Below are 16,526 nucleotides of genomic sequence, written 5' to 3' on the forward strand. Positions count from 1 at the left end.
ATTATCCTTAGCAAACAGGAAACCAAACACTACATGTTATCAATTATAAGAGGGAGCCGAAGGATGAGAACACATAGACACATGTAGGGGAACAACATACACGGGCCTGTTGGAGAGCAGCGGGTGGAAGGAGGAATATCAGAAAAAAGAGTTATTGGATGCTGGGCTTAATAACAGGGTAATGGGATCATCTGTGCAGAGAACCACCATGGCACACGTTTACCTATGCAACAGACCTGCACATCCTGCACACATACCCCTGAACTTAAAATAAAAGTTGGAAAATTTTTAAAAAGAGACTGTGTTCTGTGACTATCAGGTAAACGAAGGCAAGTTATTTAACATATAAATCTTGATTCCTTTATCTGTATCCTCCTCATCGGGTTGTTTTGAGGATCAAATGTAATGATGTGTGCAAATGTACTACACAAATACTAGTTCTTATGAGAATGTGTTATCGACATAGATGCAGAAAGATGGGCTTGGAGGAAGTGGTAAAGCGCAGTTTCATTTCTGGTGAGATGGTAAAGTCTTAAATGATATGAGATCTGAAAAGAATTAAAGACTGATATTCTGGCAAATTGAAGGAAATGTGGTCACTGAAGCAAGCAATAGGAATGGGAATCATACATCCATGTGTTAGCTTAATTTTTCCTGAAATTAGCCACTGGGGAAAGTTAGACAAAGAATATATCCATTAGTCCACAGGCTATGATTGTACTTTAAAGGCATTCTTAATAAAGGTTCATGTAACTCTTGGGACATTACTCATTGAAAATGATAAACACAGATATTTCACATATAAAACAGACCAACAATCTCTGTTTTCCCATTAGCCTCCAACCACCCACTACCCCGTACTCAGTCTCCCTCTCTGTAACAATCCTTACTCTAGCTCTAAGGGCGAACATTCCTGACTCAGTGGACTACCTGACCAGACAGTAACTGCCATCTGTTCCAACATTCACAGGAATAGATTAAAAAGTTCATGCAAGGCATCTGTTCCAATTAATCCTTAGTCATTACTTTAAGAGATGAAACAGAGGAATCAATACGTTTGTACGATATACCTTAAAACAATCCCCTCACTGGTTCAAGTTCAATATTTAGTATCTCCTAGGCACAGTGCCATTGTAAAATTTGATTAATGTTCTCATTATGGTAGTGGCATAATAGCACTGGGTATGCTGGAGTTGGGAAAGGAACTCAGTGCCTAACTCACGGCACTTGACATCATTTTGCTCAATGAGATGTAAGCATATGCCTGTGGCTGCCTTCTTTTTCGGGTGAATTGGGGGCAGAACTGAGATATGATATCAGAGAAGCAGAAGCCGCTCTTCAGCCCATGTGGGCCAAAGCCACATGCTAAGAAAGGTAGAGCAATAAAAGGGAAAAGCTCTGAGTCCCTAATCATGCTGCTGACTCAAAGTGCCATCCCAGGACTGTGTACAGCTGGACTTCCTGTTCCAGAAGGAACCCCTGACTTGCTTAAGCCACTGCAAAGGCGTTTCTGTTATTTGCTGCAGAACTCTACTCTAACTGATACATTCAATGACAATATAATCTCTCAAAGGAAAGAAAGTAATGAAGAAGGAATAGCTGCATGTGTCTAAGAATGCTCACAATATTGACAACTTTCAGCAGAGTCAGATAATCATCAGGCAGCCAACTAGTTAAAGTCTTGCTATTCTGTATTTAATTCTGAAGAATAAGGGGAAAATAACTTGATGAGAAATGTGTTCTATAGGAAAAAGGAATTCTGAAACTTTATCATAGAAACAATTAAGGAGAGACACAGAAAGATTACCACATCAGGGATGGCAAATGGAGCACTGTATTATACTTGTATTATACTCCTGGGCCCAGAGAAGAGCTCACTGTTTTGTTCACTGCTGTGTCCTCAGTATCTAGAGCACCTGATTATAAATATCAAAGGAATGAATGAGTGGCTGAATTGAAGAAGTAGTGAATGAATGAGTGAATGCAGCACTCTTTCCTGCTGAGTCATACTAGGTCTCAAGATCCTAACTCCAGTTACCTATAACCCATCCATTGGAACTGGTATAAAGTTAATCTTTTTGCAGATTCAGGTCTAGACTTACTTGGTGTCACTTCAATGGAAAAAAAAATAGGAAATGTGGGAAGTACTCTGAAAGAAAAATATTTTGGCTCATCATAAGAGAAAATTTAAAAATTGCTAAAATGGGCTGGGTGCAGTGGCTCACGCCTGTAATCCCACCACTTTGGGAGGCCAAGGCTGGCAGATCACCTGAGGTCAGGTGTTTGAGATCAGCCTGGCCAACATAGTGAAACCCTTTCTCTACTAAAAATACAAAACTTAGCTGGGTGTGGTGGTAAGTGCCTATAATCCTAGCTACTCAGGAGGCTGAGGCAGGAGAATCACTTGAGCCCGGGAAGTGGAGGTTGCAGTGAGCAGAGGTTGCACGACTGCCCTCCAGCCTGGACGACAGAGTGAGACTTCTTCTCAAAAAAAAAAAAAAAAAAAAAAAAAATTACTAAACTTTTATGCAGTCTTGATGTCCAAATCTACAATATACATTTTAAAAATTGATAATATAAAACAATTATTCCCAAACACACTGGGATGACAATAGGATAAGAAAGGATAAGATTTTAAATTAAGTGATATATAGAAAATTTGACATGTTGTCTAACAACTTGAAGAGTGATTTATAACAGTTCTGACACTCTGAAATAATAAATCCAGTTTTGAAATACGAGAAAATCCATACTTCAGATAAACCTAGAATTTAGTGGTTAAGCCATAAAAAGTTTGATTCTGATCTGATTTTTATTATCTCTACCAGACAAAGGGGCCAGTCATAGTGGCTTATGCCTGCAATCTCAGCACTTTGGGAGACCAAGGTAAGAGGATCATTTGAGGCCAGGAGTTCAAGACAAGCCTGGGCAACATAGCAAGACCCTATTTCCAAAAAAAAAAAAAAAAGAAAGAAAAAAAAATGGAAAAGAAAAGAAAGAAAATGAAAAATGCAGACACTGTACCACCCTACCTTCCACCCCATGCGTCTTACTAAGGAATCAAAGTTCAAACCAGACTCTGAGTTGGGGATGGGTGAGATTATTAGACCAAGTCAGTTCTTTAGATTGTTTAGAGGCCCAGAAGGGTTTCAAGCCCTTCAAGGGGTATTTGAATGGCACATGGAATCCTTTGTTTCTGGCAGCAAAGTGCACTCAGCACTCTCCCAGGGGGCAAGGGCTTTCTCCCATCCTTGCCTTATGGAAAGCCATCCCGGATCAGGTCCCCCATTTCCCAACTCTCCAGAACAGACTACAGACATGCAAATTAGAATTATTTTAATATTAAAAAAAGTACTAAAAAAAAAAAAAAAAGAGGGTAGTCTTCCCGAAAGATATGTCATCTTAAAAGATCAAATTTTAAAGCATCCTGTAATTTCAAAGTCCATGTGTATTCAAGTGCTGTGTCTTCTCTCACTGGAATGTCAGATATATGACATAAACAAATATGCATATGCTTAGATTTTCAATATGCAAAGTAAACATACAAAAGCTACTTACCACACAGCTCTCACTGTTATCAGACCTGTGAGGCAAAATGAAAGCTAAGGTGTCTAAGTTTTCACAGTGCAAAGGAGTCTGAGATGGATCTTTACAGCTTGTTAGCACAATAAAGAAGTGAGTTGGAATCAAAATTTCTTGATTACGGGTGACTCTTCTTTTTCTGTAAAATATGCCAATATTCATTTTAAGAAAGAAATAACTATCTTTTTCCTTGATGAATATTTCAGTACAGCATGCTTTTAATACATATAAAAATCAAATTCAAACAAATAATTAAATATAAGAAGCTAGTAATCAGAATCCCTCAACATATTCTGCCAGACTGAGAGTAATAATTAGAAGACAGGCAGATAAACACAGTCCAAATACTTTTTATTTTCTGTAGAAATTTATTGACTTTTGGAATTCTTTAAGTACCAGCTAAAGACACTGAAACTGAAACACTAAAGAAAAGATCATTTTTGAATACTACGCCCATTATTGATAGTCTTAACTTCTAGGCCATTATAGACAAACAGTGGGCAGAGAAAGAACTGGTTAGTGATTTTTTATATTAGCTTCTTCAGGGAGGATGCGTTGTCATGAATTGTTTGTTTTAACTGGATTTTCTTCCTTATCTTCAAAACTTAATTTTTTTAACTGCAGTATATTATCAAAGATGTCCTAAACATCTTTACCTCATAGTCATTCTCTTATTTCCTTTTGTTTTAAGGCTGTGTTTATTTTTTTCAGCATCTTTCAAAATTTAAGGTAGTGGGATCATTGTTTTCAAATATGACCTTATGTAGAATCATGATCTATAAAACAGATTTAAACAGAGAGCTCTGGGTGAAGCTGTGGGTAGGGAGCATATGCGGTTCTCTTCTTTATCCACTCTAGTGCTACAGCTTATATGCCTCAAAGGAAAGTGAAAACTGTAACTCTACAAACTGATGTGCTTTCTGATATATTTTGTAAGTCACATATATCTAAGTCAGCCTCAGAGAGTAGGAAAGTTCTGAGAGGGGCTGAATCTCAGTCTTTTTCCTACAGACTTAACAGCAAAATTGCTTCCAAAAACACTATATTGTTTTAATAAAGATCAATCAGTTTCTAAAATGTTCTCTCCCTTTTTTAAAAAAAAGCGCCACTGATGGTTTCCTCCAGATGGTTGCTTTTTATCATGCCCCCCAGCCAGAGTTGAGTAAAAACCATAACACTCACCCAAGGGCACCAGACTCCGAGCACTACAGCTTTATAACCCTATTCATTACTAGACTCAGGGTACCTGTAGTCAACCACAGAATTCTTCGTCTTCTGACTGACAGTACCATTAAGAGCATACCTTAACAATTAGCCACACAGATCTTAAACATTGAGTTCAACAATTAAACTGAGCTCAAAAATTATTCAACTGAACCGAATGGGTGAGAAACACTACTTCTTTCACCTAAAAATATTTTATTGAACGTTGAGCAAAACGTCAACATTAATCAGATATTTCAAGAGGCTTCCTGTGTAGTCAGAAGTGTCATACACCTAAATACATGACACTGGATAAAAAAGATTCTGTTGACTCAACTGGATGGTAATCCCATTTGATACCCATTTTTAAGAGTAATGAAGTATGTTCTTACTGCCTCAGAATCTCTGAAGGATCATAATGCCCATCATAATCAAAGTCAAACACAGGACCACTGACGACATTGACACCATTTCTTTCTTCAGCATACTTTCGCAGTAGGGTGTCATGAAAGTAGCGCCATATAACTGAAACAAAATAGAAGATGGTGTACTTTCAGAAGAACAAGGTAGTACCATGTTGTCATGTGAAATAAATTAACATCATGATTCAAAATTAGCATTTATAGTAAATAACGTCAAGTTTGGCTTCAGTCTTTGTCTTGCTTTGTTTAAGAGACAGGGTCTTGCTGTATCACCCAGGCTGGAGTGTGTGGCACAATCATAGCTCACTGCAACCTCAAACTCTTGGGGTCAAGAGATGCTCCTGACTCAGTCTCCAGAATAGCTAGGACTACAGGTGCACATCACCATGCCCAGCTAATTAAAATTTTTCGTAGAGACTAGAGACCAGGTCTCACTGCCAGGCTGATTTTGAACTCCTGGCCTCAAGCAGTCCTCTCGAGTTGGCCTCCCCAAAGTGCTGGGACTGCAAGCACGAGCTACCACACCCAGCCTTGGCTCCAATCTTAGGATCAGGCCAAAAATTCATTGTTCAGCTTTGGCCTTTGAAACGACTCACAGACAAATGTTGAACTCAACTCTATTTGAGGCATTCCTGAACAAGTACATCATGCTGAAATTGTGATCATTGTCATCACTAAAGCATAGCAACATCACAAACACAAACGAGGTGTATTATTCAGATTTCCTATTAATAGCTGAATATTAACTTTGAAATATTTGCAAGTATTCTAGATATAAATTAGACTAAAAACTCCTTACATGCTTATATTTTGATATTCTATACATCAATTAAGTGTGACTATTTTTATTGCTGTAAAAGTCAAATGCTGCAATAGTTAATGATGATATAAAAGCTATTCATTTGAAAACAAAAACAATTACCAAGAACTTCCAAAAAGTTAAGCAAGGAAGCCAAATGAAAGTTAATGTAAGTGTTAGCACAGTGTATTAGCTGGATAAGTTTAGGAAGAACATCACATACTTTCTTACCAAAAATGTTTACAAACACTTAAATATAAAGCAGAATGGATACTGGAATACATGATAATTCTAATATTTGTAGAATTTTTGTGTACTAGTATTCTCAAAGTTAAACAAACCTTTAAGAATGTATTTGGTATTAATTCATTTAATTTAGATCATAAGTCCTATTACAAATGAATTATGCCTATATGTGCAGAAATTCATTAAAATTATCAAATATAGAGTTAACATTTTTTACCTTGAAAACTCTGGTACATTGGCACTATATTTGTAGTAAGCAAAGCTTCAGAATATATTCCACTTGAATTTTTATTTAGTTCTACAAAGAGAAAAGAGGACAAATTAGATATCTCATGGTAGGGGGGAACATTTTTAAAAAGTAGCTGAGTACTATCTTAAACCTGTAAAACTTTCCCAAGTACTGGGTCAAGGGAAAATGTAATGTGTTTGCTCAAGTCCTTTACAAAAATAAAAGTCTTTACAAGATGTTTCAAAGAAACAGAAACTTTAATAACAAGAGCTCTGAATTAAACATATTCAAATTTTATTAGCTTTATTTCAACTAAAAGGAATTGTGCTGACAATCTTCTTTCCTTAAACTTTTTCATAGTGAAAAGAAAAAAGAGAACATCTGGCTCCAGAACAACACCTGCTACCCAGAAAAAACATCACAGGATGTCTGTCTCGAAATGCCATATAAGGCTTTTTTGTATGAATTTGAGGCTTGGGCCTGGTCTATTTTTATAATGCAATAGCCAAGTTCTGACTTCAGACACATACTCTGGGAATGAACTGGATGCTGATGGTATTTGAGTACCTGGAGCTTTCTGATGTTTGCCTTTTAAGGCTGGCCCCAAAATGGCTTCTCATCAACATACAAATTTGCCATTTCAAAAAACAGAATACTTAGCTTCAAAAAAAAGCCATTCCCTAGAGGTTCTGCATCAGTGAAAAAGCAAGCATACTTAAGCCTCTACCTTTACCCAATTCTCTGACAATCGCATTTTCTTTTTAAACAACAAAGTTAGATCTTCTTCCTAAGAGTCTTGATATATTCTTCCAACTTTACAGTTTCCTCTAATTCTGTTTAAAAGAAATGCAGAAGGGAAACATAAAGTGTTCTGCCTATTGTATCTGCACAAAATCAACTACCCTCCCAACAAAAACACAGCTTAATAAAATTCAAGTTTTAGATGATTAAAATTTTCTCCTTGGTAGTTATAGACCAAATTCACAGTTTTTCACCAATAAATAAACAAAGCTACATATATTACCCTGTAATGTATGGTAGGATAAACAAGAAAGAAAATGAAAAGGAAGAGAAGAGGATAAGAAAAGGGATGGTCAGGAGAGGAAGGAACTTACGTGGTGGGGAGAGGAACCCGTAACTCACTTTGGTGTTATTTTTATAAAATGAACACTTATGGACAGGATTTAGAGAAATTCTAAAGTCCTGGTAGAGACAGTTAGAAAAGTCTTCTGTAGAGAAACTGTCCTAAAGAACAAAATGAAAAAGAACTCTCATATATCAGGCACAGAAAAGGAAATTGCTTTATTAATACTTAAAGGTGAACTACCTCATGAAATTATACAGTTCTAGCTGTCAGGTCATGTCCTTCACTATTTTCCCATTTTCCTACTAGTATATTCACCTTTTTTTCTAACTAAAGTGTAAAAATCCTTCACAATATTAAAGATACTAATTGTCATATATGTGCAAATATCTTCGGATTCTGCTGTGCTAATATGAAATAATGTTTATAATGTTTTGATCTATATAATTTTAAGCTCTTACATAATAAAATGTCGATTTTTAGACATCTGAGTCTATCTCCCACAGCCAACTACAGTGCCAAAAGTTGGTGAGGCAAGGGAGACAGTCACTGAACAGCAATGTAAAAACCTCAAGCATCACGATGACTGTAAAGTCATGCACTTTAATTATAGAAGAAAACAAAATGGAATCAAGGAGCACCATAATTCAGGTATAAATATTAATAAACAAGATGAGGTGCCTATAAAAAACGGTGTAGACTGATCAATTACAAAATCAAAAAATTTTGTTGTTTGGTGTTTAAAGACAGTCTTGAAAAATTTTAAAGATCAAAGTTCAAGAAACTTTATATAAATATATATGGGTATCATATATTTTTAACATAGAAATTATATATAAACACACATATCCCTATCTTTTTATTTAGCAGTTTCACTGATTAGTAAATAGTTTTATTTTTAAAATTCAATAGCTGCCCTCAACGCTGCTCTGTCCTTCCCTTAAGGGCATCCCATACCTTCCCATCACTTTCAGTTTCAGCCCAGTTTAAAATTTCAATTCCACATAAGATCACAATCTCATCTCTTCCCCCTTCTCTTTCTAGGACCATCTCCTTCACCATTCCTCCTTCTACCAGAGCACCTGGGAGGCCACGAGTAAGGGGGAAGGCTGCTCTTATTCTGAGATATTTGTTCCCACTCCTTTCAAGTCCTAACTCCTCTGGTGTTGGTGGTGGGCAGGATTCTGGCCTCTCCCTGGTGAGTCTTCCTATAGATGTCTTATAATGATGTTACTGAGTGATAATGACGGCTTTGCCAAACAGTGAGGCCCCCTTAGATTTGAGCAGCTGAAGGAAATACTTGCCCTCACATAGCCATGTATTTAGAAATGGGTAACTGTGACTGGTCCTAAGGCTGATTTCATGCAATTATAAATCGAAATCATAAAATATCAAAACTGGGGGCGGGGAGGCAAAAGAGAATTCTTTACTACACAACCCTCATTTCACAGAAGAAATCTGGTCTGAGTTCTCAAAGTCAGGCAGCTGCTTCATGGCAGAGCTTGAACTGGAACTTAATTTTTCTGACTCCCTGTTCAGTGTTCCTCTAATGTGGAAACTGAGGATAAAGTCAAGGTTAACAGTGAGAAACTATGCATTCAATGTTCTGCCTAATCATTCATTTGAAATAGCCACACATAGAGAAAGAGGTGACAAATACTTGCATTTCTGTCCACGGTATAGGATGTCCAAAGGGGCATTAAGATGTCTTGGCTGTATCCACTCATAAACTGACGCTGGGAAAGAAGACAGATGGTGTTTTTCTTCTGGAGAACTCTGGGTCTTCCATAGGGTAAAGTTTCATGCTTAATAATCTTCTCTTGGGTCATAGGATAAAAATAAATGTAGTTAGTGTACATTATATGATAATATTGGTGTGATACGCTCATCTAATCCTTTCCTCTACTTGAGCATATTGAAGATTTACTTTTGACTATTTAAAAAAACTAATTACAAAGAATAGAAGCATCAACAATTAAGAAGACAAGTGAGGTTCACTGTAATTTTTGCCTATAAATATTCTAAAGTCAATATAATATCGAGATACCACAAGGACACTATATGGAATTGCTAAATATTCCAGTTAATTCAAAGTTATATTACTAAAAATTATTTAGTATTATTTTAATTACTTATTCTTTAGGACACACTCCAGAAAGCAAATTTTTTGGATGATAACGTGTACCTGTAAAGCAGAAGTACAGAACTGAAATTATGAGACTAAACTATATAAAATAATAACAATATAGATATTATTTATTGCCCTTTTTCCAAATGTCAAGTGCTTGGTACACATCATATCACTAATTTTTACATCTCCCTATGAATTAAGGTTATATGCCCATTTTACAGATGAGGAAACAGCAGCTGACGGGGAATACTTCAGACTATATGTTCCATATAACATACAGTACCTAAGCTCATATTCAAACTTGGATCTACTCAATTCTGAAAGTGCCATCATTCACCACAATACTTTGCCACCTTGGGGATATCAAAGATTTTTCTAACTCCAACAGTTACATAGGGATTTTATACAGACAAGCTTACATCAGAATTAACGCAGAATTTACTTCTTTATTCCAGGAGAAAAAAAAATGTATGCCAAGTAACGTAAGGATGAGAGAATATATTACAGTGACTCTGAACATTCAAGTCATAAGTGTAAACTCTCATCAGCTGTCTGTATATTTTTTATTTTTAGTCAAAAGGGATGAAGAAATTTAGATCAATAAATCAATTTATAATCTTGTATGATTAAGAACCAGGTGAGACAGAAACTTAGGTATTTCAAATGGGAATCTGAGGCTCTATCAACTTAGAGAAGTGATCAAAAATTTCAGAATACTTCCATCATGTTCATAAAGTGTGATTCAGCTTCCACTAAATATGTTACATACAATATCCATTGTAAAATCTCTCTTCTTTTCTTATGCCTAACAGTCTAAACTGTCAAGCAAATAAACCTCTATGTTTCATCAGCTGGTCCTCCAGAACTCCCTTCATTTTATTGGTTATTCTCAAATAATGCCCCTAAACCAGTTCTCCGCATTTCACACTGTTGAGAAAAAGCCTGCTTCACATTCCACGCTTGAGAGTAGCATGCCTTACCTTCTGCTGCAGTCAGATTAAACTGTGTCTGAAAATCCTCAATTGGCAAAATCTAAAAAAGGTCATAAACTATTTTTAAGGACTGAGAGACATGTTTTAATTTTTGTAACATAGAAACACTATAGACTGATTAATCCAACATAGAACAAAGATCATTTACAATAGTCTTGTATTAGTGGATTTTTTTTCTCTCTTTAAAGACAAGAGTCTCACTCTTTTACCCAGGTTGGTGTACAGTGGTGCAATCAAGATTCACTGTGGCCTCGACCTCCTGGGCTCAAGCAATCCTCCCACCTCAGGCTCCCAAGTAAATGGCATTCCAGGCGTATGCCACCATGCCCAACTAATTTTTTTAGATTTTGTACAGATGGGGTCTCACTGTGTTCCCCAGTCTGGTCTTGAACTTCTTGGTCTCAAGCAATCCTCTCACCTCGGCCTCCCAAAATACTGGGATTACAGGTGTGAGCCACCACACAAGCCAGAGTGATTTTTTTTGATGAGTAGGACAGAAGCAAAGGAATGACAGCTGCAAAAATTGTTAGCATAAGCATCACACCAGTAATTAAAAAATAAGAATATGATTGCTGCCTTATAATTCTTATCTATACACTACAACAGTCTTTCTTCTAGCCTAATTCAAGTATAAAACAAAAGGTAAAGCATAAAATAAACTACTCTCTAAATCACTATATTTATGGATTTTATCAATTTTGTTCATAACTTGTCTAGTATTTTTATCTTTTTACAATAATGATATATTAACATGGAAGTGAAAAGGGACTGTAATATATTCATGTTTCATATATTCATTTCAAAAAGGTATTTTTTCTTCCTATATTTAAACAACCTGAATTGTATTTTTAAAAAGGTATATTGCAATTGGTTTACTATGTGCTCATGACCTCACTACTAGAATAACAGCACAGATTCCCTAACTCAGGATGCTCAAGGACTGAACCAGACTTCTCCACACATGCACCCAAGTCAAGTCACAGCACCAAGCAAGTAAAAATAGAGCTGAAAATGCAAAAACTAGAAAGAGAAAAGATGTATTACAAAAGTTCTGCATGTGCCTTCTAGAAGTAAAATATATGTTTACCTACCCCCACTCCTACATTCTAACTTGATGATTAAGTATTTCTACAGCACATGCTATGCAGAGGGTGCTATAAACCATACATACTGGACCAAACTTCTTGAAGATACTTACCGAAGGGTTACATGAGCAGCCAAGGTTATCTCTGGGGTTTCTTGTGAAGGGGCACTGTACCAGGGGATGAACTTCTTTGGGATGCTTTGGGGTATAAACAGGATTCTTTAGAAGGTGGTTAAGACTTCCATGAGTTCCGTTGTTAGGAGCTGGTGTCAAATTCAGTAAATCTGCATAATTTTAAGAATGGGAGAGTTACTTAGATGTTTCAAAACCTAATAAATAGGAGACATGTACCATGATCTTTACTTTTTAAAAATCAAATATATGAGTCCTTTATTCTAACTAAAATAAAAGTATAAAACTCTCTTGGGTTTTAGAGTATTTAAGACTAAGCTATCTTTAATAGAAATACTGATATGCATGCTGTACTTCACTACAAAATTTCTAAATTTTAAAGTGGATAATAACTATAGTCATTGCCTGTTCAATGTATATTTTATGCCAATCATGGTGCTAATATATTTTCTTATTTATTCCCTAAAACAATTTAAGCTGTTATCATCAATATTTGGTAGATGAGCAATCAAAGTGTTTTTCCCCAATTCTCAAAGTTACTAACTAAAAGATCTAGAATTCAATACCAGCTTTGTCTAAGACTCATGCTCTTAAAAGTAATAACAGCAAATACTTATGTAGTAAGCACTTACTATATGCCAGGTGCTTTTAAGTATTTTAGGATATGTTAATTCATTTAAACTATACAGACTCCCATTAAAACAACTGTATTTAAGACATATTTAAGGTTTTGCAAATGCCTAGGACCATTATCAGAATAAGAAACTAATACTTAAAACACAATGCTTCACCCTAAAAGGACTATTTCAGAAAGTACAAAGTAAACCAAGAATATCCCTAATGTGTTCCTCCTTCATTTCTACAACCCTGACATTGACCTACATCCAACCATTAGGGCTACCAGAAGTTCCACCAATTTTGTACACCTTTCACTGCCCCCAGTCTCTTCTATGACTTCTATCACTGCTCTGAGTCAAGAATCAAATCATTAAACCAAGGGCCTAAGTGCTGGGCACTGGGGGTGTGCAGACCAGCCTGCTGTGAGTAGTGTACTTTACCAGCATGCAGGCTAATGAAACAGACAAGTAATAGATGACACATTCCCCACATTTTTTCAGTGAGTCTGAGTCAGGTAAAAGGTAAAAATCTGTCTTGTCTCACCATCATCTCCACAAAGTTGCCTACAATGTGACTTGCTTTTGATAATCCTATTTCAGGTCTGTTTTCAGAAGGGAAAAAAGCTGTTCACACTTACCACACATTAAGTTATAGACTTCAATGTTTTCAAAGGTATCAACCTCAGTGCCGTGCTTGAATCCAGGTCCATAGCCAATAAAGAGGGCCTACATGGCCAGAAAAGGAAGTTTATCAGTGCATTTCAGCTGTCTACAAGTTGGTCCAAAAAATTCTGTTATCCATATTGTACATATACAAACTGGTTATAAGAGGAAAACTACCATGCCTGGTAGACTTTGTGGGAAATATAGTTTTAACCCTATCACACATATAATCTAAAGACATCCAGGATATGTCTCTTAGTTTTACTACAATTCTTGACTTGACAATCAGAACCGAATGAATGATAAAATTTTTTTCATCTATGACACTGAATACAAACCTTACTCTGCCCACCTTACACAGTGCTGCAGAAATCAAATTTGATAATTATTGTAAGTTTATTTTGAAAATGTTAAAGTGCTGAGTAAACATAAGATATTATCTCTTCTCTGAACATAAGTATGATAGTTTCTTATCTATCGTATCGCTGGCTTTCTTCAACTGTAAAGCAATATTCTTATCAGAGCACAAAATAAGAAAAATAATTATTAGAAATATAGGATATGTAAGTCATATGTTCATGAAATATGAATATAAAATTGTATTAATTTTTTAATTGTTATAGATTTAGGGGTATGAGTATAGTTATGTTACATGGATATACTGCATAGTGGTGAAGTCTGGTTACCCATCACCTGAATAGTGTACATTGTACCCAGTAAGTGGTATTTCATCCCTCACACTCCTTCTACCCTCCCACCTTTAGGGAGTCTCCAATGTCTATTATTTCACTCTGTATGTCCATGTGTGCCTACTGTTTAGCTACCACTTACAAGTGAGAACATGTGGTTTCTGGCTTTCTGTTTGAGTTATTTCACTAAAGATAATGGCCTCCAATTCCATCCACGTTGCTGCAAAGGACATGATTTCATTTTTTTGTGTGTGGCTGAGTAGTATTCCATCAAATATATATATGTACATATACACATATATTCACACATATGCCACATTTTATTCCATCATATACATATATATGTACATATATACATATATTTACATATATACCACGTTTTTAATCCAATCACCCATTGATAAATATTTAGGTTGATTCCGTGACTTTACTTCTGTGAACAGTACTGCGATAAACATACGAGTGCAGGTATCTGTTTGTAAAATGATTTCTTTTCCTTTGGGTAGATACTGAGTAGTGAGATTGCTAGATTGAGACAGTTTCATTTTTATTTGAGAAATCTCTATACAGTGATCCATAAAGGTTGTACTAATTTACATTCCCTTCAACAGTGTATAAGTGTTCCCTTTTCTCCACATCCTTATTAACATCTCATGTTTTTTGACTTTTTAGTAATAGCCAATGAATATAAAATTTTAACAAAATTCTTTAAAGTTCAAAGAAAAATAGCTTTATGAAAATATGTTTCATTAATTCTCATTCAAGAAATATAATCACAGTCTGTTTTCAAGTCTCAAACTTCATATATCATTTTTTCTTTAGATTTAAGCCAATTAAGTATAATAGGTTTACTCACTTGCATATTTGAAAATGTATTGTCAGAGCCATGAAATCCACTTCCACAATATTTCCTTTCTGAGGGATTCCTAATTTTGACATATATGAATCAAAAATGTAAAGTCCCTTCATAAAACATAATTGATAATCATAACATTATTTTCATTAATAAAAGGTATGTAACTATTCTGATAAACCAACATAAAAGTAAATAAAACCACCTGGCTTTGAAAAGCATTAACAAGTCACCTCTATCTTTTATTTCATGGACAAATAAGCTATAATCAATATAGTACACAGGAGAAAAACCGCTAGCATCAAGAGAGAAGTAGTTTTGAACATTGGCTGTGCGATTAACTACCTGTGAATTCACACAGATTTAACGATCTTCTTTGATTTCAATTTCTCATGTTGGTTATTCATAAAAATAATGATGTAGCCTAAAGAAATGCTTGCAACATGGTATTTAGATATTTACTAAATATTAGTTCTCCCATGAGAGTAGGACCATTTTTCTCCTTTTGTATTCTTTCTTTGAAAACTAAAAGCCCAGCTCTCCAGTAAGAGTGGAGACAGTATAATTCTGTTTACTGGATTTTGGTTCACTGCTTAGGTTTTGCTTGAAAGGGGAATGTATCATAACTAATTTCTTGGCAACCACCAAAACAGTTAATGAACTAAAGTTTATTGATTGTGTATAACAAAGATAGTTATTCATTATAAAGTAAAGTGCTTTCACCAACTGTTTGCTGGGCTTTGGAGGCACAATTAGACAAACTGTAATATGTAGAAGAGATGCAATGGCAAGCGGCAACAAATGTAGATTATAAGAAGTAATCAATATGGACATGAAAGGCCCGAACGATGGTTCTTAGCCAAGGATGGTCTGGGTGATCCCTCCTCCCCAGGGAACTTTTGGCAATGCTGAGGGGCATGTTTGATTGTCACATTAGAGAAAAGGTGCTACTTTCAGCTAGTGGGGAGAAGTAAAGGATCCTTGTCAAATATCCCACAGTGTGCAGGACAGCTCTCCACAACAAAGAATTATCCAACTCAAACATCCATAGGCTGACATGACAAATCCTGGGTTAGAGTGAAGAGAATCATACTTACACAGTTTTCACATAACAGTATTATTAAAAAGGGCTCAGTGGTTACCCCGAATCACTAATAGATCAGGCTAAGTTTACCTGAGAGACTGTCAGAACTTACAATGCAAGTTGCCACTGAGGGTCCAAATAGAATGTCAAGGGCTCAATTCTATCATTCTTGGCAAAGTGAAAACGCTTAGGTAAGAAATGTTTCAGGTAAGGTTTGAAGTGCTGGTTTGGTTCCCGGCACTGAAATTACAAACAGCAAAGAAAAACTATTATTTCTCTAGTAGCAAACGTGTCAACTTTTCATGAAATTGCTTTCTAACTTCTTATGAAATTTTTCTTCACAAACATTTTATCAGCCTGCCCAATAAGTCAGAGATGGAAAAACAGCTAAAAGTTCTTACTACTTGTATAAAGTACAAGGTAAATCTTCCAAACTACTTGAAACATTAAGAGGAAATCATAATTATTACTGCATAAAAGCCCCAGAACTCAGACTGTCACTAGATCACATTCAAGTTACCGCTGATGATTCTATTTTCAAACATCCTTGTAACTGCAATTGTGTTTTCTTGCAGACTTAAAATGTATGAGTATAAAATGTGTAGATAACTCAGCATTAGTATAGAAACTTATTTTGTTAAGGCATAAAAAAAGACTGGAAGGAAATATATCATAATGCTAATGGTGTTTATGGTGGTACAGCTATAGGATTTTTC

The 16,526-nt window shown here is 35.6% G+C and overlaps 1 protein-coding gene across 2 annotated transcripts in view; it reads right to left on the bottom strand.

Moving 5' to 3' along the window:
• The window catches only part of ENPP1 (ectonucleotide pyrophosphatase/phosphodiesterase 1), an 86,635-nt gene that overhangs the window by 4,895 nt on the left and 65,214 nt on the right, over positions 1 to 16,526 (bottom strand). For both annotated transcript variants that reach the window (XM_021670842.2, XM_064360678.1), the window contains 10 exons: positions 15,923 to 16,050; positions 14,730 to 14,799; positions 13,160 to 13,247; positions 11,887 to 12,056; positions 10,677 to 10,728; positions 9,230 to 9,384; positions 7,597 to 7,726; positions 6,470 to 6,550; positions 5,178 to 5,310; positions 3,559 to 3,721 (listed from right to left, as the gene is read on the bottom strand). In XM_021670842.2, coding sequence (XP_021526517.2) covers positions 3,559 to 3,721; positions 5,178 to 5,310; positions 6,470 to 6,550; positions 7,597 to 7,726; positions 9,230 to 9,384; positions 10,677 to 10,728; positions 11,887 to 12,056; positions 13,160 to 13,247; positions 14,730 to 14,799; positions 15,923 to 16,050 — 1,170 coding nt within the window. The remainder of the gene's footprint in view (positions 1 to 3,558; positions 3,722 to 5,177; positions 5,311 to 6,469; positions 6,551 to 7,596; positions 7,727 to 9,229; positions 9,385 to 10,676; positions 10,729 to 11,886; positions 12,057 to 13,159; positions 13,248 to 14,729; positions 14,800 to 15,922; positions 16,051 to 16,526) is intronic.

The sequence above is a fragment of the Aotus nancymaae genome, unplaced genomic scaffold (genome assembly GCF_030222135.1).
Source record: "Aotus nancymaae isolate 86718 unplaced genomic scaffold, 86718_ANA_hifiasm-v0.15.2.pri h1tg000040l, whole genome shotgun sequence".
NCBI classification, from domain to species: Eukaryota; Metazoa; Chordata; class Mammalia; order Primates; family Aotidae; genus Aotus; species Aotus nancymaae.